Source organism: Monodelphis domestica, chromosome 1 (genome assembly GCF_027887165.1).
Source record: "Monodelphis domestica isolate mMonDom1 chromosome 1, mMonDom1.pri, whole genome shotgun sequence".
Taxonomy (NCBI): domain Eukaryota; kingdom Metazoa; phylum Chordata; class Mammalia; order Didelphimorphia; family Didelphidae; genus Monodelphis; species Monodelphis domestica.
In genome coordinates, this window is record NC_077227.1 from 398,984,613 (window position 1) to 399,008,894 (window position 24,282).

Here is a 24,282-nt window from a genome sequence, read left to right on the forward strand (position 1 = left end):
TAAATGTGGATGATAGGCGTGGGGTGGAGATACAGAATTAGAGAGCTTAGGTGGTATCTATGGTCTCTTCAAAATATGAGATCCTTTTCTTGAAAGCTAACTCGGCTTATTGGATAGTGGTACAGTGGAAGCTTTAGTGGCTCTCTGGTGCCTCTAGAATAAAATACAATCTCATTATCTTGTCATGTAAAGTCCTACAGTCTAACTGCAGCTAACCTGACCAGAATTATTACATGTCATGCACCTCCCTTCATACATTCCATAGTTCAGTCTCATTGGCCTCAGTGTTGCTTCTCACATGGCACTCCAGCTTGTCTCTGCTTTTGCATATACTATACCTCCCTCCACTATGCTTGTTGCTGAATGAATGAATATCGTTTACCTAGATTTCAGAAAAGCACAGTATTTCAAATGCAGTTTATCTACAGCCATCATACTTGTGTAGAAATGACAAAATGATAGGCTCTCAGAGCTCAAAGGGACCTCAGAGCTCACCTAGCTCAATCCTCTCACTCCATGCAAGAATTACACTTCCATAGCATTCCTGAGGGGTGGTCATTCATTATCTTTTCAAACACCTCCCAAGGTACAAATGAATGCCCAAGTATTAAGTGTTTACTGTGTGTCAACCACTGTTAAGCTTTGGTTATAAAAATACAAAAATGTGAAATAGGCCCTGTCCTCAAGGAGCTTACATTTTAAGGAGAAAACACATCTAGGAGAGTGATGGTCAAAGATTATAATTCAGACCCCATTCCCCATCCTCTACTGTCTGGTCCTAACCTCCAGACTCACTCAATCTCTAATGGCCTCTTAGAAATATCAAAGTGAATGTCCTATAAACATCATAAATTCAATGTGTCCAAAATGGAACTCATTAGTTTTTCTTCCATTCACCCTTCCAGACTTTCCTGTATATGTCAAAGGAACCACCATTCATTCTCTCAGTCACCCGGATATGCACCGTGTGTGACCTTTGACTCCTTACTGCCTCTCATCACTTACGAATCCAATTGGTTGCCAAAACCTGTTTATTTTACTTTTGTAATATCTCTCCCCTACATCTTCTCTTCTCTGATGCTGCCATTACCGTGGTGCTGGGCCTCATCACCTTACACCTGGATTGCTGCAATAGCCCATTTGGTGGTATCTTTTCCTCAGATCTTTCCCTATTCCAGTCCATCTTCCCTGTAGTTGTCAAATTAACCTTCCTAAAGCACATATCTGACCATGTCAAAACATATTCCATAAGTTCCAAGGACTCCTTATTACCTATAAGATCAAATATTAAATCTTCTGTTTGGTAGTCTTGTTCAGGTTCAACCTTCACAACCTGATATCTTTCTATCTTCCTAGTTTTCTTATAGCTTACACCCTCCTTCCCTCTTCTGTTTAATTCTGGCCTCTTTGTTGTTTCTTGTATAAGACACTCTTTTGGGGCATTTTCTTTCTCTTTTTTATTATTCTTTTTCTTTTTCCAGATTATATATTGATACAGTTTTAATAATCACTTTCTGGCATTTTGCAATCCATATTTTCTTCTTCCTACCTCTTCCTCCTCCCCCAAAAGATAGGAAATAAAATTTGTTGTACATATGTTATCATATGACACATATTTCAATGTTCATCACATTATGAAAGAAGAGATGTATCACTTACACTAGAGAAAAATGCATGGAGGAAATAAAGTGAAGAATGGTCTGCTTCAATTTGCAGTTCCTTCTATAGCAGTGGATAGCCTTTTTCATCATGAGTCACTTGGAGCTGTCCTGGAATCTTGCCTTATTGATAATAGCTAAGGCGTTCACAGTTGATCATTGTACATTATTGTCACTGTGCACAACGTTCTCCTGGTTCTGGTATTTGGTATTTTCACTAGCTGTTCCCTGTGTCTAAAATGCTTTCCCTTTTCCCTCATCTCCATATCCTGGTTTCCGTGGCTTCCTTCAAGTCCTAGCTAAAATCCTATCTTCTAAAAGAAGATGTTCTTGTTCCCAGAGCCTTTCCTCTGTTAATTTTCTCTAATTTATACTGTGTGAATATCTTCTTTTTTTAATACATGTTTGTTTCCATCTTGTCTCCCCCATTAGACTGGGAGCTCCTTGATAGCAAGAACTCTGTTTGGCCTTTTTTCGAATCCCCCAATGCTTAACACAGTGCCTGGCACTATAAAGCATTTACTATATGCTTATTGAATGACTGAGTGATTGTGTCTGAGACTGGCCAGATATAATTGACTCTTACCAAGCAGCACAGGAGTCTGTCTTAGAGTGTGAAGCGGCAAAGGCAGCATGATGGTGGGGCAGAAAATGGCCTGGATGAAGAAGGGGTCAAGAGGTAGCCCACCCCATTACTGGACAGCTCTAGTTTTCTTAATGAGCATTATGATTAATAATTCGTGCTTCCCCCCCCCTCCCATTCAGCTTCTCTCTCTTGACCAAATAGCCATGATAAATACGAGTATGTGGTAGAGAATAAGCAATAGAGTGCTCAAAAATGATGGCAATTGTAGGAAGATTGATTTTAATTGCATTTTTTTTTACCTTGTATCTTTTTCCTTACAGCAACTAAATTAATGGTCATATCCAACTTCCTGTCATGGCATTACTCAGCTTGTGATATCACATCACATTGGCCGAGGTGTGACTGGCTGCTGAGGATGCTTTTGCAATTCAATTAGAAAAGAACTTAAATTGCATTTCCAAATGAATAAAAGATCCATTTCACAGACACTGAAGTCCCCTCCATATATATATATATACAGCTCCATCCTCCAAATTCACTCAATGTAGGTTTAATTTTCCACAGCATGCGTATCACTAGCAAACACCAGCTAGTGCCTAAGGAGAATAACACCTAGCAAATTCATGAATTGAAGACATTTGTGCTCTGGTTTAAATAAGATGTTCTGTTTTGATTCAGGCCATTAGCAAATTTCACACATCTTGCTTTTGGCAGGAGGAGTCCAGGCTCAGCCAAAACTTTGTTATTACGGCATAAAGTAAGTAATGACATTTCAGAGCTGGAAGAGCCCTTAGGGATCGTCTCATTTATATGATTATTGCTTTAAAACTGGAAAGGACCCTAAAGGTCATTGATTCCAATCCCTTCATTTAATACGAGAGAAAATTGGGCCCAGAAAAAGGAAGTGACTCGCCAAAGTTACTGAGGTGTAGTGGGTAGAAAAGCCAGAATTGGAGCCCAGATCTTGAGTCTTCAGAGACCAGAGGTAAAAGGATCATAGGAACCGATATCTGTCCTAGACTTTGTCTCTCTTGTTACACTCTTTCATTTGGGTGTCTCATCAAGTTCTATCATCTCTACATATTGCATTCATGTGGGACTCCCTTATTCTGTCAATTCCAATGACTTATTTTGGCTTCTAGGATAAAGTGCACATTTACCTGTTTAGCTTTAAAAACCTTTCACAACCTAGCCCATTCTATATAGGCGAGCTTGACTTTCTTTTTATTTGTTTGTTTGTTACATTAAAGTTCCCAAAGTCTCCCTTCCTTTCTCCCTTCCCCACACTAGAGAAGACATCATTTAACAAAAAGATATATGTATATATAAAACTATGTCTTGTTTGTTTCTACTTTTCAGTTCATTCTCAGGAGATAGATGTACACAAGTCAACCTTCACATAATATTTCTGTTTCTGTATATAATATTCTACTTCTGTCCATTTTGTTCTTAATTTCAATTGTCTCTATTTTCTTTTTAAAATTAACTTGCTAATTATTTCTTACAATGAAGTAGTGTTCTATCACAATCATATGGCACAGTTTGTTCAGCCTTTACCCAGTTAATGGGCATCCCCTCTCTTTCTAGTTCTTTGACACCACAAGGAGAACTGTTATAAAAGTTTTGGAATAGAATTCTTTTCCTTTTTCCCTGATTACTTTAGGAAGCAAATCTAATAGCAGAATTGCTGGGCCAAAGGGTATGCACAGTTTTATAATTGGGGGGGTCATAATTTCATATTGTACTCCAAAATGACTTTCTATGGTTCTACATATCCAACCTTAGTCTTTCACTTGAGCTTCATCCCCACATCACTTATTTGACTTTTGGACTTGATGTCCAGGAGATATCTCAAACTCAGCATGTCCAAAATTAAATCCAAATCTTTCTCTCCAAGCCCTCTTCTCTTCCAAATATCACCATTTCTGTCAGAAGCACCACTCACTGTTCTTCCAGGCCCTCAGATCTGTAATATCAGCATTGTCTTCAACTCCTCACTTTTCTTCACCCCAATCTATCTATTCTATTCTGTTAAATTTTGTAAAACCTAGATATTTCTTCCTCCATAATATCTCTTCCATCCTTTCACTCCACTCACATAGACACAGCCACTGCTTTGCTTTGGGCCCTCAGAATCTTTTGCCTTGATTACTATGATGGTCTTCTTGTTTCTCTCCATGTGTTATCTCTCACCACTTTACATCCTTCACCCTGCTGCCAAAAGGATACCCCTCAATTGCACATCTGATTGTGAGACTGCCTTATTCAGTCAACTCCGATGTCTTTTTTTTTTTTTTGACTCTATGATAAAAAACAAATTTACCATCTAGCTTAGCTTTTAAAGCCTTTCACAACCTGGCCCTGACTTATCTTTTCAGCATTGTTGGACATTATTCCTCTTCCTCATTCTGTGATCCTGCCCAGTTGACCCACTATCTCTTTCCTTAGGTGTAATGTTCCATATTCCTTCTCAGTTACTTTGAAGGGATTGTTTCATTGATTTTATTTGTGCCACTAAGCACATAGCATAGGGAGTGGTACATAGTAGGCACTTAATACATTCTCATTGAATGATTTATTGATTAGTTAATCATAGATTGAGAGTCAGATAGGAGCTTAGAGATCTTCTAGGGCAACTCCCTCTTTTTAGACATGACAAAACTATGCCCAAGAGAGGTTAATTTACTTTGTTAATGTCATAAGGTAATAATTGGTGGAGCCACAAGAATGGTGTTTTGAAAAAGGTAGACTTTTCTTTCAGGTAGAAGCTTGGAAATTATTTTCACAGTAATGACTAAAAACAGTTATTAAAAATTCACTGACCCAATGGTAATCTAGCCCTGATCTTCTGTTTAGTGTTGGACCTAACTCAGGATTCAGGACTATTCGATTACTCTCTATCTCTCTGACTCTCTGTGTCTTTCTCTTTCTTACACACTCACATATAGATACATACATTCACACACAGGCTAGTTAAAATATTAGTAGATGATTAGCTAGTCATAGGTTCCAAGTGAGAAAAAGCCAATGACCAGTCTGTGTCTTCTACTGGTATGTTGAGATTCTAAGAGGGAGTAAGAAGGGATCCTAGCACATTGAGTGGACTGACTTGTAAACTCATGAAAGGACAAACAAAAATCACACTAGAAGGCTCTTGACCTGCATCATGAGGAGGAATATTCACCCTGATGAAATCATATCGCCATTGGGGAACCTGAATAAGCTAAAACTGTTTAATATTGTACTTAATTTAGTAGTTATTCAGTGACAAATAATCATTCTGTATAAATTCTATTTTCTCTAATCTAATCTCTGCATATAAATGTCATCTGTGTGTCAATACACAAACATACACAACACCACACACTTTTAGCTTACTCTGAAAATGAGAGCAGAAGACAATACGACTTCTTTCTAGACTTCCTCCAATGCCTGACTTTGGTGCTGCCTCCTGTGTCTCATGGATGGCCCATTTTGCATTCTCCTCACCATGGGTGCATCCAGTCCTTGTAAAATTCTAATACACTATCTTGTGTTTCCTACTTTTTCTAAATAGTGAATTGAGTGTAGGATTGGGGGTGAAGGAGTTCTGAGTACAAGTCCTACTTTATTAATTTACTGCTGTCAGAAACTTGGAAGAGCCCTTAACTTTTTTTGGCCTCATTTCCTCATCTGTAAAATAGGAAGAATAATAGAATCCACCACAATAATGATAATACCCACTTCCCAGGGTTGTTGTGAGGATCAAATGCAATAATTTATATGAAGTGCTTTGCAAAGGGCATATAGATACTAGCTAGTTATTATCATGCAAGACACTGAAGGGCCTGTGTATTGGTTTCTAATTCTGACTATTTGTACCCACTTAAGGGTACCTAGATAGTATTATTGTATAGGTTCTAGTCCTGATTCTGAAGCTGGCTCTCATTGTCTCTACAACAGAAACATCCCAACTTGTCTCCTCCCTTAAGGCCTAAAGAAGATGAAGATGGCAGTTGGGACAGTTTAGAGGAAATCAGTATTTCCAGGAAGCAAGGCATGCCACTCATAGCCCAGTTATCATTGAACCACCACCACCAAAGCCAAAAGTCAAATCCAGGATTTTCTAGGACAGTAAATAAAACAACAACAAATGAAGCTCCCTAAATGTTTCAAAGAGCTTTACAAGTGCTGTCTCTTTTGATTCTCACAACAACCCTGGAAAAAATTGATGTTATCATCCCCCTTTTATAGATGAAGAAACTGAGGGTTAGGGAGGTTAAGCTTCTTGCCCAGGATCATACAGCTAGTAAGAGTCAGGATTGAAACTCAGGCAGGTCCTGACTCCAAATCCATTGTTCTATCCCCTTCCCCACCATTGCCCATTTACTCGGTATTCTGCAGTCCACATACACAGGCATTCAAAGACTAAGAGCTTGGAGGAATATTAGCAACTCACTAGCTACTATCTATTATCTTACTTCATCTTTTTTTTAAAACCCTTTTATATTTTGGGATTTTTATTTCATATGAATATTCTCTTACATCAATAAACAATGTGGAAATATATTTTATATGATAATATATGTAACCAAGAAAAATGAATAAATTACATTACATTTATAAAACCCCTTACCTTCTGTCTTAGAATCAATACTGTATATTAGTTACAAGGCAAAAGAGCAATAACGGCTAAGCAATGGGGATTAAGTGACTTGCCCAGGGTCATCTAGCTAGGAAGCCACTGGGACCAGATCTGAACCCAGACCCTCCCATCTTTAAGCCTGACTCTCTATCCTCTAAGTCACCTAGAAGCCCCCTCTCTCATTTCATCTTCACAATAGCTTGTGAGTAAGTCAGGGAAGGAATGTTGTGGCCATTTTATAGATGTGGAAACTGAAGGTCATAATGCTAGTAAGCAGAAGCAAGATTCAAACTCAGGTCTTCCAGCTCTAAGCCCACAATGCTGCCTCTTAACATGATAACTTCCAGTCACCTTCCCTAAAGGGAGCCTGCAGCTCAGAACTAGCATGGCGGCTCATATATCTGCCATGATTTGAAGAAATTGTCAGCCCAAGATTTTTCCCCCCAGTGATGGTGTAGATGGCATCTGAGCAGGAACAGAGGGAGAACATCAACAAGCATTTCTTTCCTTCCTTAGTACTTTCTGTGTGCAAGGAGTTGTGTCAGTGCTACAGGGATGGGAAGATAGCATAGCCCTTCCCCCAAGGGCTGGTTCCCCCAGTCTGGTAAGAGGGGAGCTAAAATAGAAGACTGTGGTGGGGGAAGCTGGGTGGCTCAGTGGATAGAGAGCCAGACCTAGAGATGGGAGGTCCTGGGTTTAAATGTGTCCTCAGACACTTCCCAGCTGTATGATCCTGGCTGAGTCAATTAACCCTCATTGCCTAGTCCTTACAGTTCTGCCTTGGAACCAATATATACCTCATTGATTCTAAGATGGAAGATAAGGAGTTTAAAAAAAAGACTATGGTACAAGATATTATGTCATAGGAGCAGAAGAGATGCAGATACTATTTGAGGAGGAGAAATTACTTTCTTCTAGGTAAGAGAAGAAAGAAATCAGGGAGAGTTTCATGAAGGAGTTTGTAATTGATGTGAACCTTGAAGGCAGGTGTTTGTTTTTTGGTTTTTTAAAAACCTGTCTTGGTATCAGTTCTAAGATAGAAGAGCAGTATGGGCTAGGCAATTTGGGTTAAGTAACCTTCCCAGAGTCATATAGCTAGGAAGTGGCTGAGGACAGATTTGATCCCAGGTTCTTCCAGCTCTAGACCTGGAATTCTATCCACCATGCTAACTAGCTGCTCAAAAGAAAAAGAAAAAAAAACACAAAGATATTTCAACAAGTATAAATAATACTGTTGATGGGAATTTATATAATACTTGAAGAGTTGTAAGGCTCCTTACACCAACCCCATGAGGTACATTCTACAGATATTATTGTTCTTGCTTCAGGGATTAAAAAATTGAGGCTAAAAAAGATTCTATGACTTTCTGTTCAAAAAATGAGTAAATACCAGAGGCTAGACTCCGATGCAGGCTTTTCCTGTTAGGTCCTGTGTTCCCTCCATTACTAACACTGATTCTTGGTAACATGGTGAAGCTGGAAGTCTTTTTGAAAAATGGGCATGGGCATGGGATGTGTAGTATCAGAATGAGCTAGAAAGGGGTTGTCTATCACCCACTAAGGATAAGGTCTTCTTGAATACTGTACATTCACTGTCATGGGAACTGACTCTGGGCCTTTTGCCAACCAGATGTGTTGGTTGTTGTCCACTAGATATAGTCTCAGGGTGACTTTGGGACTAATAATACACAAGCATTCTTTTCTATAAGACAAGGACAGCAGCAGCTGGCACTTGTATACCCAGAAACCCTTGAGGGAGTCTCAGATAAAGTTTAATTAAAAACTGCTAAACCGAAACTCCCCCTTACCCCTACCTATCCACCTTCTGAAACCATCTTATCCTGTCCTGCCATCTCTAAGGAGAAATACTCCTGCTATTGTCTGATCTTCTGCATTTGTCCCCATAAGGGACTGACTCCTGTACCTCTTCTTCCCACATGCTCCAAATTCTTTAACTACTTTTTGCAAAGGATGAGAGTCAAGGTTTCCTCACCCATCTAAATGGAATACATTTTCAATATGTTCCTAAGCTTGAGGATACTGCTAGGAGGCTCATCCTTAAGAAAACAGAGTCAAAAGAAGAGCAGGGCCATAGTGATTTGATATCTGTCCACAGAAGTCTGTTCCTGAATTCTTGAGGAATTTCCACTTAGGTCTGTGTTGGGAATGGGGATAAAAGGAGAGGAGAGGTAGATAACATGGTGAGGTGGGGATAAAGTCTGTCCTCTCTTTAATAGGTAATAGATAGACCTGTCACCCTTCTTCTAGTTTAAAAAATAATTTTAAAGAAAACTAAAAAAGAAAAAGTATCATATTTTTAAGGAATGTCCAAAGAAAAGGCAGCCAGGATGGCCTGGAGGAATGGAGATGATGCTATGTGATGCTCTTTTAAAGGAACTAAAGATGATTAAAATAGAGAAGAGATGGTTTAGTGAGATATGATATCCATCCTCAAGTATTTGAAGGGCTATCACAAATAAATGAGATCAGATTTGTTCTGTTTTGCCCTAGAGGACAGAATTAGGACCAATAGATTATGACCAGTTAATTTCAGCTTAATATAAGAAACAATTTCCTCATACTTAAGAACTGTCCATAAGTGGAAGGAACCATTCTAGGATATAAAAGATTGTCCATTACAGTCAATATTCCCACATGCCCTTTTTATGGCCACATGTCTAGGAAGACTTGTAGAAGAGATTCTTGCTCAGGTAAATCTTGATCCAGAGGGCCCCTGAAGTCCCTGCTGATTCTGAAACTATTTGATTCTATGAGTTTATTCATTCATTCAACAGGTATTTATTACCTACCATCTGCCTGATCTTGAGATCAGTGCTATAAGTGAATCCAAAGAAATGCCACAATTTGCTCCTGCCCTCAAAGAGCTTCTATATTAGTTGGACAAAAACATGAGGAAAGTGAAATAAACAATATGAAAGGACCATTCATACAGTGGAAAGATGACTGAACTTGCAGTTTTCAGGATGTGTGTTTAAATCTTTGGTTGCATATGTGAGCTTGGGGAGACCATTAGATTTCTTACTTTCTCTATGAGTAAAATAAAGAAGCTGATCTATATGACCTTTAAACTTCCTTCCATTTCTAGATTGATGATCCAATGAGAATATGAGAAGGATAATATTAAGTTTCCAAAGGGTGATGGAGATAATAAACATTCTAAGTTCAGTTCACAGGGAGACAGCCATTATTTTAGGCAGGAATCATTAGGAGAAGCTTAATGGACAAGGTTAGAGTTGATCTTGTTAGAAGTTCATCGAGTAAGAATAGAGGGAGGAGAGGACATTTCAGGCAACAGAATAAGATAAACAAGTGTATTAGTAAAGGGAAGAGGGGAGATGTATTCTATAATTAGAGTAGTAGTAAAATCTAAAGAGGGCTCTTGTTTAGGAATAGCATGACCTGAGATGGAAAGAGGTAGACTAGATCCAGATTTCGAGATGCCTAGAATATTATGGAAACCTAGGAATAGGAAACCTGACATATTTTAGAGTTAGAAATTTGGCAATGCTCTCTGAATGAATAGAAGGGAAGAAAGGCTGAAGACAGGGAGATCACTTAGAGGATGATAACAATAAACCAATCATGAGATTAGGGTGTGGGGTGTGGGAGTAAAGTACAAAGGAGAGTTGTGAGAGATAGTACAAAGATACTACCCACACACTCACTTAGTGCAAGACGCTAGAAGGCAGGGGCTAGCATCCCATTATCTAAGAGCAATCAGTGTATTTTTTAGTTTGTAGGAAAGTTTTTGAATTGTCAGCTATCATTCAATAAGATCCAGGGGAAAGAATAAGAAACTTTAGCTTCCTGCCTTTCAAATATTTCAGTGGGGGAACCCAACTCAATAAACCCAATTACAGCTACACACACATCACTTTCTCAGCAATTTCAAGCCTATTTGATGCAGTTGGGAGGCAAATCTTCAGATTTCCTTATCTGGACTGAAACCAGAATTTGGCATCTAAACAAATACATGTTGATGGTGGGGAGCGGGGGAGTGGAGAGGGAAGAGGAGAGGGAGTAAGGAAATGGACTGAAAAATGTGAACTCTCCCATTGCTCAATTTGCAAGCTATCTTTTGAATGAGACAGCAGTGATTTCAAAACATTCTGGAGAGAAGAGCTTGGAACAAAGGCTAGGATGTTCAGAAAAAAAAAAGCAAGGCACAGCTATTGTTAGGGAATGATTTATTCTATTTATTCAACTTTTGAAAGTCAGATTCTACTACCTGGGAGAGTGCAGGGCCCTCTTCCTTCTCATGTACCCAATACATCTCCAGCCAGCTCAGCCAGCTCTTTTAATGGAATATTCCTCTTCCTATGTTTTATATCATCTCAAGCCCAGAGAGGCAGGGTTCTGTAGTGGTTAGAGAGCTGAACTGAGTTCAAGTTCCTCCTCTATAACATGAATTAGCTGTTTGATCTCAGGCAAGTCATTTAATCCCTATGTTTTATGCTAGCTCATACTGGTTGAGGGAATTTTTTTTTTAATCTAGCAAATCCCCTGGTCAGTGAAATCACAGGCCCAGTCCTTATCCAGGGACAGATATTTTCCTTCACCCTTATTTTTAAAAATTAGTGCTCATACATGTTCAGGAATCCCACTAGCCCTGATCATCTTAAGAGCCATTGGGTGGACCTTCAGAACTCAATTGTGTTTTCCAGCTCAGCTCTCCTGGAGCCAGTGGCTTCTTCTTCTATCCTCTGACTGATCCACATTCCTTCACTGCTTCCTGGGCTTGTTCTGCTGCTTGTCCCAACTGCCCTCTATTTTCCATCTGGTTCTCTGATTCCTCTCCTCTAAATACAATGCTTTCTTCCCTAAGTGAATTCAGTCCTAGCTTAATTCCCCAAACTCCCAGTCCCAGCTCCCTGGGGCTTTCCAAGATATAAGGTATTGCACACCCCCTCACCCCAACTCCCCTTTGGGGATTTTCTCCCCCCCCCTTTTTTTTCTTTTTTCTCTTTTTGCAGCTCTCTGCTGCCCCCGGGTGGACCATTGCTTTTCCACCACACAGTTCGCCTGGGACCTGGGCTTGCATTTTGTCTATGAGGGCTAGAATATACATTCCTTCCTTTTGAAAGCCTTTTAAAAAGGAAAAGAGAGAGAGAGAGAGAGAGAGAGAGAGAGAGAGAGAGAGAGGAGAGAGAGAGAGAGAGAGAGAGAGAGAGAGAGAGAAGAGGAGAGAGAGAGAGAGAGAGAGAGAGAGAGAGAGAGAGAGAGAGAGAGAGAGAGAGAGAGAGAGAGAGAGAGAGAGAGAGAGAGAGAGAGAGAGAGAGAGAGAGGAGAGAGAGAGAGAGAGAGAGAGAGAGAGGTTTCTATATAAAGGAGGCTCTTCAGAAGTAGGAAAGATGGTCTATTTACCAAAATGAGCTCGAGTGATCTCCACTCTGAGAGATCCGTCACTGGAGAATGCAAGGAGCTCAGTTCAACACTAATGGCTCTCAAGCCCCTACATTTTCCTCTCTAGTTGATTTGAGCACTTCAAAGGATCAGCGAGGTTTCTGCCTCCCAGCTGTTTGTTTTCTCTGAGCTTTCTTACAAGTTTTTCTTAAAAGCAAGAGAACTATGACTTATGCCCTGGTTGTATCTCCGCCTCTAGTCATGTCCTCTCTCACAGAGTCTGGCATGGAGCTCCAGGGATAAGCTGTTAAGGAAGGGAAGCAACCTTATACCTCAAGTTCAACATCTGAAAGTTTGGAAAAACCTGGATGGCTAAAATAACCCTTACCCTTCCTAGCTTTCCAATGACTCCCTGCCACTTGTTGTGTGATCTTGTCTACACTGGTCTACTTAGCTATTTCTCCTCTAAAGCACTTGGTTTTTCAACTGCTTGGCTTCTCATTGGCTTTTCCTCATGCCTAAAATACTCTCCCTCTTTACCTCTCCCCTGGGCTTCATTGACTTTCTTTCTGACTCATCTAAAATCCTACCTTCTCTGGGAGGCCTTTCTGTGTACCCCTTCAGCCACAGTCTTCCCCTAAAATTGCATTCCATTTACACTATGTATGTTATCACTGTGTAGAATAAACCCTCCTTGCTCTGATCAATACAATGAGTGGCCATGATTTCAGAGGACTCATGATAAAGCATTCTATCAAATTTATGAAAGAAAGCTGATAAACTCAGAGTTTATTTTAAAATGCACTTTTTTTACATTGCCAATGTGAGAATTTGTTTTGTTTGACTATACATATCTGTAATGTTTTTTTTGTTTGTTTCTTTCATTTGTATTTTGCTTTCTCAGTGGTGGGATGAAGAGAATATGTACCTGGAATTAAAATCAAATTGAATTTTATAAAAAGGAAAATAAGCTGTTTGAGGTTAGGGAACATGTTTTTGCCTTTCTCTATATCCTCTGGCATATAGTTAGTGCCTGATAATATTTATTGATTAAATGTCAGAATATCTGAATGTTCATTGTGCTATAGACAGAAGAGCATAGAGCTAAAAGTAAAGACCTTACTATTTATTAAGCTAAGCCAACCAGAGATTGACCGAAATGGTCCATGATCTAATAGGAAAGGTATTGGTCTTAAAGTCAGAAGACCTAGGTTCAGATCCTATTTCAAGTATTTACTGTCTGTGTCACCCTAAAAAAGTCATTTAACCTCTCTGTGACTCCACTTTTTTTTCTATAAAATGAGGAATTTGGACTTGGTGACCTTGAAGCTTCCTTTTAACTATAAATCCTTTGAAATCTAGGAGAATTGCTTAATGAAAACTAAAAATGTTTTGCCTTAAAGGGGAACATAAGGACATGGCCTCTGTCTACATATATTTGAAGAGTATCAGAGGGAAAATGGATTATATTTTTTCTCTTTTGTTTCAGAGGATAGAACCAAAACCAATGAATGAAATCACTAAAAGGAATAACTGCCCAGCAGTTACAGTATTCAAAAGTAGAGTTAACTGCCTTGGGATATGATGGCTTCTTTGTCTCTGGAGGGCTTGAAGTAAAAACTGGATGATTCACCAATCAGGAATGTAGTAGAACAGATTCATGCCTGATGTCGATAATTCAACTAGATGACCATTGAGGTTCCTGATGATTATGAGATTCTAAGATTCTACGAGTATACAAATGAGGACAAATAATGAACACATCATATCAAATAGCAAGATGTATGCCATTCTATCTGGTAGATTTATAATTTTAATTTTCATTTTTTATAGAATTCTAAAATTTCACGGAAAATCCCATTTTTAAGTTTCGAAAACTATAGTATTGTTCTATATGTCCATTTGACGTATGTTTTTTAGTTTGTCTTTTTATTAACAGTGTCAGTAATCTACTAAACAGAGGGGAATTTTTTTTAGTTGGATTTTTATAGATACTTTTTGGTTTTCTGTCACTCAAATTTCTCCCTGTATCCATCCCATTCTCTCCTCCTAATGAATCATTCCACATAACAAAGAATTTGTTCAAAGAAAAAACAGAAAAAAAATCAGCAAATCCAATCTACACATTGTAAAAAATTTACTTATATGCAATGTCCCATACAAATGTGACCTCCCCTTTCTCCACCCCCCCGCTTCTTTAAAAGTGTCAGGAGAGGTTCTTTTCCGATCTTTTCTTTGAGGCCAAGCTTCTTCTTTGTAATTTTGCCACATTCATTTTCAGTTGTTTGTGGGTGGTTGAACATAAATTGTTTTGGTGTTCACTGAGCTTTTTACTCAGGCCAGGCACATAAATGACTGCCAGTTAGTTTGGATAAATTTGATATTTAGTCCATAATGATACAGCTTATTATTAACCAACAAAATTTATCAAAATTGATTTACAAAGCAATGCTTCAAAATATCTGTGATATCATTACTTTGGCTACTTGCTGCTCTTTTGCAGATGGTTACCCCTCCAGGTCTTAGTAAACATTTTAATGAGTTGCTGTGGCCAAAAAAATTTGATCACCTGATGATCAACCTTCTGGTGATGAACTTCTCTGAATGGAACTAGGCTGATTCTTTGATTCAAGATCTATTAGTCAATGGTCCAGTATTCAAAGTCTTTCTCACATGATGGTACCTACCATGACCTTTCTTTATAGGCTTTGAAAACCTTTGGCCACTTCTACACTATGATGAAACAAAAGAATATGCATTTGTGGGACTTCAGTGAACCCATTTTATGAAAATTCATCTTGTAAATACTATTGGGGAGATAATTATTTGATTCACAGGAATTTACCAAGAGATTCCTTTTCCCCAGAAAACTCCCCTAGATCATTTTAAAAGATGACTGTTGTAATCATGCCTGAAATTGAACCATAAGAAATATATTCCTTTGGGTATCAAAGACTTTTTGTCTTTGAGATTAAAAAATTGCTACTAAAATGTAAATATCCTCAAAGGGGATATTACCTTAAGGATTCCATAGCCATTAGCTCATACCCTAGCTGAAATTAGATTGAAGAATGTAACTGGTGTAACACCTTCCACCACTGAAGCCTAAGCTTGATCCAGATCTCGTCTTTCTGCTGTAACTCTCAAAACTATACAAATGCATTTCTGATATCCCTGATGGAAAAATCCTCCCCAGTCTGTCTGTCTATATGTATGTTATGACTGCAGCCCATACATGTCTTTCTATCCTTAGTTCTGTCTCTGCCCTCCTCCCCTGTCCATATACTCCACTCATATTATAGAAACCTCTCTTGCTTTCTTTTGATGTCTTGAGGATACCGTAGAATGAACACTATGCCAATCTGACTGTCATCACTTGTCCTCAGCATATATTTAATTCATCTAGTCTTCTTATCATATAGTTCCTTCAGAAGGTTTTTTACTCCTATTCTATCTTAGAGTTTCTCATTGGTTCTTTGTCATAATGTATTCATTACCCATTATACTCCTACTTTATTTCCCTTTATGTGATATTCACATTTGCTTCTTTGGAAATAGTTTCCCAAAGAATATTTCTAATAAAAACAGATGGACCTTAGTTTTTATTGCTGTTCCTATTAAAAACAAAAACCCTCCATTTTACCAGAAAGATATAAAAAGAAAAAAGACTTGTACGAAAATATTCATAGCTGCTCTCTTTGTGGTGGCAAAAAATTGGAAAATGTAGGGATGCCCTCAGATTGGGGAATGGCTGAACAAATTGTGGTATATGTTGGTGATGGAATACTATTGTGCTAAAAGGAATAATAAAGTGGAGGAATTCCATGGAGACTGGAACAACCTCCAAAAATTGATGCAGAGTGAAAGGAGCAGAACCAGGAGAACATTGTACACAGAGACCAATACACTGTGGTACAATTGAATGTAATGGACTTCTCTACTAGCAGCAATGCAATGATCTAATGATCTAGGACATTCCATCTAGGACATTTCTGAGAGACTTATGAGAAAGAATGCTATCCATATCCAGAGGAATAACTGTGGGATCAGAAACACAGAAGAAAAACAACTGCTTGATAACGTGGGTTGATGGGGATATGATAAGGGACATAGACTCTAAATGATCACTAGTGCAAATATTAATAATACAGAAATAGGTCTTGATCAATGACACATGTAAAACCCAGTGGACTTGCTCATAGGTTATGGAAGGGGGTGCAAGGAGAGGAGGGAAAGAACATGAATCATGTAACCACGGACAAATATTCTAAATTAATTAATTAAATAAATAAATTTAATTTTAAAAAAACCCTCGGGACAAAGGACTTTGAATCTCAATGGTAGGAGAAATGGAAGCTCGCTTCCTTGACATGTTCCCAGAAGACTAGATAGGGGGCTAGATCTGGAAAGGGTAAAGACACCATGAAGTAGAAGATGGGAGGAGGAGAGAAATATAGCAATTACCTAAACTGATTTTACAATTTGACCAAGAGTCAGCCATACTTACCATTGAGGAATCTTCATCATTGTTCTAGGATCATATATTTAGAGATTAAGAATACCTGAAAAAGGCTAGTGAATCCATCCACTTCATTTTAAAGATGAGGAAACTGAGGCATGGAGCTATGAATCTACTTGTCCAACTAATGTCTGAGGCAAGACAGCCCATTTTCTTGACTCTAAATCTAGTGCTCAGTCTATTCTATGACTTTTCTGATAGCATACCTGATTGTATATGTATGTGTATGTGTGTGTTTTAGATAATAGTCATAATCCAACATGGAATCTAAATTCAAGAGACAGAAGTATGGCTCAACCTGTCTCCCTTGTTTTATACAGAAGGAAATTAAGTGTCCAAGACAGAAATTGATTTTTCAAAGTTGTATGAATGCCAGTTGTGGGTTGCCACCCCCCTTTTTTAATTCTTACCTTCTGTCTTAGAATCAACAATAAGTATCAATTCCAATGCAAAAAAACGAGAAAGGACTAAACAATTGCGGTTAAGTGACTTGCCTAGGGTCACACAGCTAAGAAGTATCTGAAGTCATTTGAGCCCCAGAACTTTCATCTCCTGGCTCTCTGTCCACTAAACAACTTAACTACCCTATGGGTTGCCTTTTCTTAACCCCTTACTCTAGTTACCAGCCACCTTCCTTCCCTAGCTTGTTTTGTCTTATACATCATTTCCTTTCATACTTTTTCACAAAGTACATAGTGCATACTAATAAAAATTATTAGATGAATAAATGAATGAATGAATAATATGTATGTGGATCTGAAGTGTAAAATCACTTGGTTTGCCTTTATTTCAGTGACTGAGCATGAAGGCTAATACAATGGAAACAGCTAGACTTGGTTCCAGGTGACCTGAGTTCAAATCCTCACAATGATATTTGGATTAGCCATTTTAACTCTCTTCACCTTAATTTCTTCTGATGTAAAATGCTGATAATGTTTCATTATTTTTTTTGATTGAATGAAAGATTTAGAATGAAATGAAAGTTCTTGAAGTGATCCTCAGAGCAGAATTACTATCCTAACAAGTCCCAGGGCTAGTGTTTCTCTGAATTTGCTATTATGCTGAGACACTTGACAGTTGTTACCTGAATTCTGATTTCACTATTTCTCCTGGAGAAGCAATGTGGCATAATGGAAAAGGCTCTAAATCTGAAATCAATGTACTTTAAGTATGAAACACACTGGCTATTATCAGTTGTGTGATTGGAGGAACTTAAATGGAATACAGAATGGAAGGTTTAGAAGGAGAGGGGCCATTTCTGCTCTCTGGGATTCAGTTTTATCATCTATAAAATGGGAATAATAATTCCCAGCCTCTTTATAGTCAGTGACAAAACGAGAACTAGTACACAGGTTTCCTGTATCCTAGTAGCGCCTTTAATTCCAGGAATAATAATAATGACAAGCACAGCAACAAAAACCCAATATTAACATAGCATTATAAGATTTATAAATTACTTTATTCAAAGAAACTGTGTAAATATCATTATTCCCATTTTACAGTAGGGCATCAAATCCAGTTACAAAGGGGAAATCATGGTCTAGAGAGTTTAAATAATTGCCCAGGGTTATACAGCTAGTATGTGTAAAAGGTAGGATTTGAACCCAGGTTTCCTGATACCATGTTTAGTATTCATATCACCTACTGGTTATATACAAGATAATTTGTAGGGATATACTCTAAATATTCTAACATCGTTTTTCTTCTCCCTTGAAGAGATCCCTTTGCCCTTTGTCAATATCTCTGCTTCTCTTGTATATTTCCACAGATCCTGTGCATGGTCCCCAAAATGTGGAGATTGTGGACATCCGCTCCAGGCAGCTGACCCTACAGTGGGAACCCTTTGGATATGCAGTGACCCGTTGTCACAGCTACAACCTCACTGTCCAGTACCAATATGTTTTCAATCAGCAACAGTATGAAGCTGAGGAAGTCATCCAGACATCATCCCACTACACCCTGAGGGGCCTCCGCCCATTCATGACCATCCAACTGAGGCTTGTGCTCTCCAACCCAGAGGGAAAGATGGAAAGTGAGGAGCTTGTGGTGCAGACAGAAGAGGATGGTATGTGTCCTTTCTCAGGGTTGGGAAGAATACTCCCTGCTTGCTTGGTCTTCAATCAACAGTGACAGCTGAAAAAGAAATAGCTTTGCTGATAGAATTTGTCTGTCAGCCATAATAAAGCAATTTAGAAGACTGTACTCCCATTGTCTTTGGGCTGAAGAGGTCACCTTCTGTTTTTTCTCAGTTAAAACCCAAGAGTTTCTAATTGTCCTACAAAGACCAAGCCAGGGGAAAATGTCCATGGAGAAAGAATCTCTCCAAGAATGCATTTTCTCATATATATATATATATATATATATATATATATATATATATATATATATATATATATACACACACACCATATTGGGGGGGGGGAAGAATTTTATTATTTTTGTTCTCATTCCTCACATTGCATTTTGGGTTGAATCAGTTATCTTTCCTACCAAGTGGAATTTTTAAGAATCTCTTATGTATCCAGTGGGACTCTTCTCTCTTTGGAAAGACACTAGGGCAGTATAGACCTCCTTCACCCTTTTAATGAGTTTAGAATCAGGAGACCTGGGTTGTGGACCTGATAATGCTCATCCACACACAACAAGAACTTACTTTCTTGGGATTCAGTTTCTGTGAATTAGGATTCAAAACCCATTTTTGATGCTTACCCTTTGTGTATTCTCTCTGAGCCTCAATTTCCTTAACTTTAAAATGAGTGAGGTGGACTAGGTGGGCTCCAAGATATCTTTCAGCTCTAAAGCTATGATGCTAAGGATTTGAGCTCCTTGAGTTTTTCCTTTGTTTCCTTAGCATTTTGCATTTGTCATTATACCTAGCAGAAATTTAATAGTTTTGTCATTGTTGAATGAATCAATGAAAAATCATTTGTTAAGCACTGAATATTTACCTAGTACTAGAGGACTAGTGACCAGAGAAAGATATTACAGACATGGTGAGGGAGTCAGAATTATTGAATGATGCGCTCATTCCATTAGCACTGGATTGTTTAATATCATTCCCAGAACAGGAGGTGGAAATCGGTGGTGGTGGTAGGGGAGTAAAGAGTGGAATACATGGTGTCATGACAGGAAGATGGCACGATCTGGAGACTGAGACTGACTAAATGTAATGAGCTCTCACCAGCAGGGTAAATTGAATCGCCTGATCTCTAGGGTTCTGCCTTAAGTACTCTGATATTACAACCTCCCTCAGCTCTTTCCAGCTCTGACCTTTTATGTTCTACTTCTGAACAGTTCTAAGCTCCCTGTCAGCTCTTACGTTACATGATTCTACTACATCATCCATTAATAGTAAGCATTCAGACTAAAAGTAAAGTCACCTACTCAGCCTGTCTTGAATCTCTCCAAGGTCCTGTTGAGTAATCTACTTGGAAAGGATGGAGGCAGAGAACAGATGATCAGGCATTATTTCACTGTGCATTTTCTTCTACATAGGTGGAAGAGAATTTCCAGTAGTGATAATAATAATTATCATTTTAAGCCACCTTCTGATGCCTTATCCTGCCATGGACATGACCTGGGCTTTCTAAAGCTTTGACATTGTAGAGGCACAAGATTTCATAAGGCCTTTGAAGCTGGAAAGATCAACTACAAGCTCAAAGACCGAGTTGTGTCTAACATCTAGGGATTAACTTAGATGAAGGACAGGGAAGGCAAAAAGCCAGCCACTAAGTGAACATTTGAGGAAAGGCTGTGGGGAAGAGGAGATGGCAGGCAGTGATCTCCTTTGGTTGAAGCATCATCTAAATCAGAGGGTCGGAATCTATTCTTGTGTTAAAAACCCCTTTGGAAGAGTAGTAGGACCTATAGACCCTTGCTTAGAATATTTTTAATGCATAAAATATGTTGGACTACAAAGAAACTGGTCACATTAAAATATAGTTATCAAAACATATTACAAAAAACCAAATTGATGCATCCCAAGTTAAGAACTCTTGATTATCTAGCCTGATGAAATCAGAGCTACTTAGAAATATCAAAATAACAATAATAATAATAATGCCTAACGTAGTGCCTAGCACATGATAGGTGCTTAATAAATGGTTGTTAATTGATAATAATAATTCTTATTCTACTCAAAAAATCACTTTCTCTACTTTCATAACTGATATATCTACAGGGGAAGGGATCTTATATATAATCAATAAGCATGTAGTAAGCATGAGCACTTGGTTTTGGAGTCTGGGTATTCATGTTCAAATGCCACCTCTGTCACTTATATGGTGATCTAGAACAAATCACTTCAGGAGTTTGACTAGCCGACCACTGGCCAAGGAATGTTTCAGCTATAGATTCACAAAACTATGAACTACCTACTATGTGCCAAGCACTAAATTATGAATTGGAGATACAAATGAAAAGTGAGACACTCATTAACCTTGTTCTAGAACTTGTGCTTACATTGCTCACTTCTGTGCCCTAACAGTTCCAAGAAGAGGCCACAAAAACCTTTATCATCACCAAACCCCGATGTCTTGTGATGTCACCAGAATCAGGCCTGTGTTTTCCCTTAAAGATATATTCACCAAGTGGGACAGAATGAAAAGAACCCCAAAATTGGAATCAGAAGACCTGGGTTCAGTTTTCAGCTCTGATATTTTAATGTGGTTACCCTGGGGAATTCTCTTCTCCCACTTCTCCCTCTATTCGTTAGTTTCCTTACCTGTACAATAAGGGGATCAGATCAGATGATCTGTAAGGGCCCTGAGTTCTGACACACTATGATTGTGTGAGTTGCAACACCACCCAAAAGGGCTTTTTCATTTGACACTCTTTTTAATGAGAAGATTGGATCAGTACAGCCACGGGAAGGAACCTGACGGCCTGGGTGCCCCCATCACATATTGCATTCACTGTCATTTCATTTATTTTTTGGGACAAGTGTTGACTCATCCATATAGCACGTCTGGGAAGAATCAGACGGCACTGAGAACAGTAAATTCAGACTGAATGTCAGGAAAATAGACCTCATCAACAGTTACTTTGGGAATGGAATAACCTCATAAAGGAAGAGAAAAGTCATTGCAGTGTTTGAAACTAGGCTCAATAGCCCTTCTCAGGAAAGATAGACGTGGGTCTAATCCCTTCTCCAAAGACAAAATAATCTTACAGTTTCTACCGAGCTCCTGGTAGCTTCTATTACCATTTCATTCAGCTGAATAAAATGGCCTTCTCTAGAGATACAGCAATAAATTCTAGCAATTCTAATGGTAAAGCTGACCAGAAGTATGAAATGGCTGCTGCTGAACTATACATTCAATTCAACTTAGCAAACTATGGGACTGGGGAGGCAACCTGATTTGAGGTGGTGTGCTGGACACAAAAGTGTGTGCATTGATGTACTGAAAATTTTGATTACTAGCTGTTTGACTTTAAGCAAGGCATAGGCCTTGGGGGGCTTCAAATGGCTTATCTGGAAAATGAAGAGACTGGATTAGCTGGCCTCTAAAGGCCCCCTTTTTTTCAGAATGTAGTCTTCTTGATGGTAGGGATAACTACCTTTGTATTTGCATCTCCATTGCCTAGTATGGTTCTTGATCTATTTTTATTATTGTTCAATTATGTTCAACTCTTTGTGACTGTGACCTAGTGGACCATAGCCCATTAGGCCTTTCTGCCCTCCATGCTATCTCCAGGGTTTTCTTGACAAAGATATTAGGGTGGTTTGCCAAGTCCTCAAATCTGACCTACAGTATAAGTTTAATAAACACTTATTGATCAAATAATTGATTAAAGGAGAAGGCAACCCTCATACCACCAATGTTCTTAGTATTTCACTTCACAAACCATGTTTAGAAGTAAAATTCAAGTCAATTCAACAAATATTTATTATACATCTTCTGTAGGCAAAGGATCTAGGCCTCATGACTCCCTGACATGCCCCACAAGCACCTCGCATCCACTGTGTCCAAAATGTAATTCACAATCTTCCCCTCTAAGCCTGCCGCTCCTCCCAGCCTTTTTGGTGATACTTCTATCTTCCTGGTTACCCAGTCTTTAAGTTATCTTTGATTCCTTCCTTTCTCACACCCCCTACATACCTTCTGTGCTCAAATCCTATTGATTCTCCCTCCCCCAACATCTCTCTCATCCATTCATTCTCTTCCCTTCACTCCCATGACTAATTCAGGCTCTCTCCATCCTTTGACAGGACTGATGCAATAATAGCATCCTAAGTAATCTCTCTGTCTCCTAAAACCCCCAAAATTCATTTTTTAGAATTCATTCTAATTCATTTTTTTAGAAACTCTAACCTTCTATCTTAGAATCAATACTAAGCATCATCAGAGCAGAAGAGTGCGAAGGGCTAGAAGGTTGAGGCTAGACAAGTGATTTGCTGAAGGTCACAAAGCTAGGAAGTGTTCGAGGCCACTTTTGAACCCAGGCCTCCCATCTCTAGGCCTGGCTCTTTATTCACTGTGTCACCTACCTGTCCCTCAATCCATTTTTCTTATACTTTCAGCGTACAGATCTGCCCCTCATTCAGAAACTTGCTCAATGACCTACTGTCTATAGGAAGAAGTGCTGGCTCCTTATGTACATAATTATTTGCCTATTGTCTCTCATGCCAGAATGTAAGCTCCTTGAGGACAGGGGACAGCTGTAGACTTTCTTTGTATCCCCACCATTTATCTCAGTTCCTGACACATGGTAAGAGCTTAAAAGCTTACTGATTCATTGATTGACTGATTAAAGGTCCCACCACAATCTAACTCCACCTTATTATTTTATATATATATATATATATGTCATATATATATATATATACATTATATATTATTATCTAACTCCATCTCTTGCCTTATTTTTTAAACTTGCCTTAATCTTCGTTTTGTTGTAGATAGACTTTGCATCCAACTTGCTGCCTTCTGACTCTGAATTTGGGAAGAATGATGCCTATACCTGGAATGTACTCTCTCCTTGTCTCTCCTCTAAAAATCTTTCTCTTTCTTCCAGGATTAATTCACTCCTTTTTAAAAAACTCTCATCTTCCTTCTTAGAATCAATACTGTGTACTGGTTCCAAGGCAGAAGAGTGGTAAGGGCTAGGCAATAGGAGTTAAGTGACTTGCCCAAAGATATACAGCTAGGAAGTGTCTGAGATTAGATTTGAACCCAGGATCTCCCATCTCCAAGCCTGGTGCTCTATCCACTGGGCCACCTAGCAGCCCCCTAATTTATCTTTTTTATGAATTCTTCTTCAGCTAAAATTGATCTCTCTCTCTCCAAATTTTCCCAGACCATTTTATCTAGATCTTTTCCTTGACTCCAAATCTGTGCATTATACCATTTTATCCATGCCAGGTCATCTGTCCCCTTTTAGATAATCTCCTTAAAAATAGTCAGGGACTATAAAACTTTTCATCTTTTGTATCCTCAGCCCCTAACCCAGAGACATAGACAATAATGACCACTTAATAAATGCTGTTGAATTGATTGTAATTCTTTTCAGTGTAAGATATTATTAATTC

General features: G+C 38.6%; 1 protein-coding gene across 14 annotated transcripts in view; it reads left to right on the plus strand.

Moving 5' to 3' along the window:
• The window catches only part of PTPRT (protein tyrosine phosphatase receptor type T), a 1,347,533-nt gene that overhangs the window by 952,417 nt on the left and 370,834 nt on the right, over positions 1 to 24,282 (plus strand). For all 14 annotated transcript variants that reach the window (XM_007474314.3, XM_007474316.3, XM_007474317.3 and 11 more), the window contains one exon: positions 18,520 to 18,816. In XM_007474314.3, the coding sequence (XP_007474376.2) occupies positions 18,520 to 18,816 (297 nt within the window). The remainder of the gene's footprint in view (positions 1 to 18,519; positions 18,817 to 24,282) is intronic.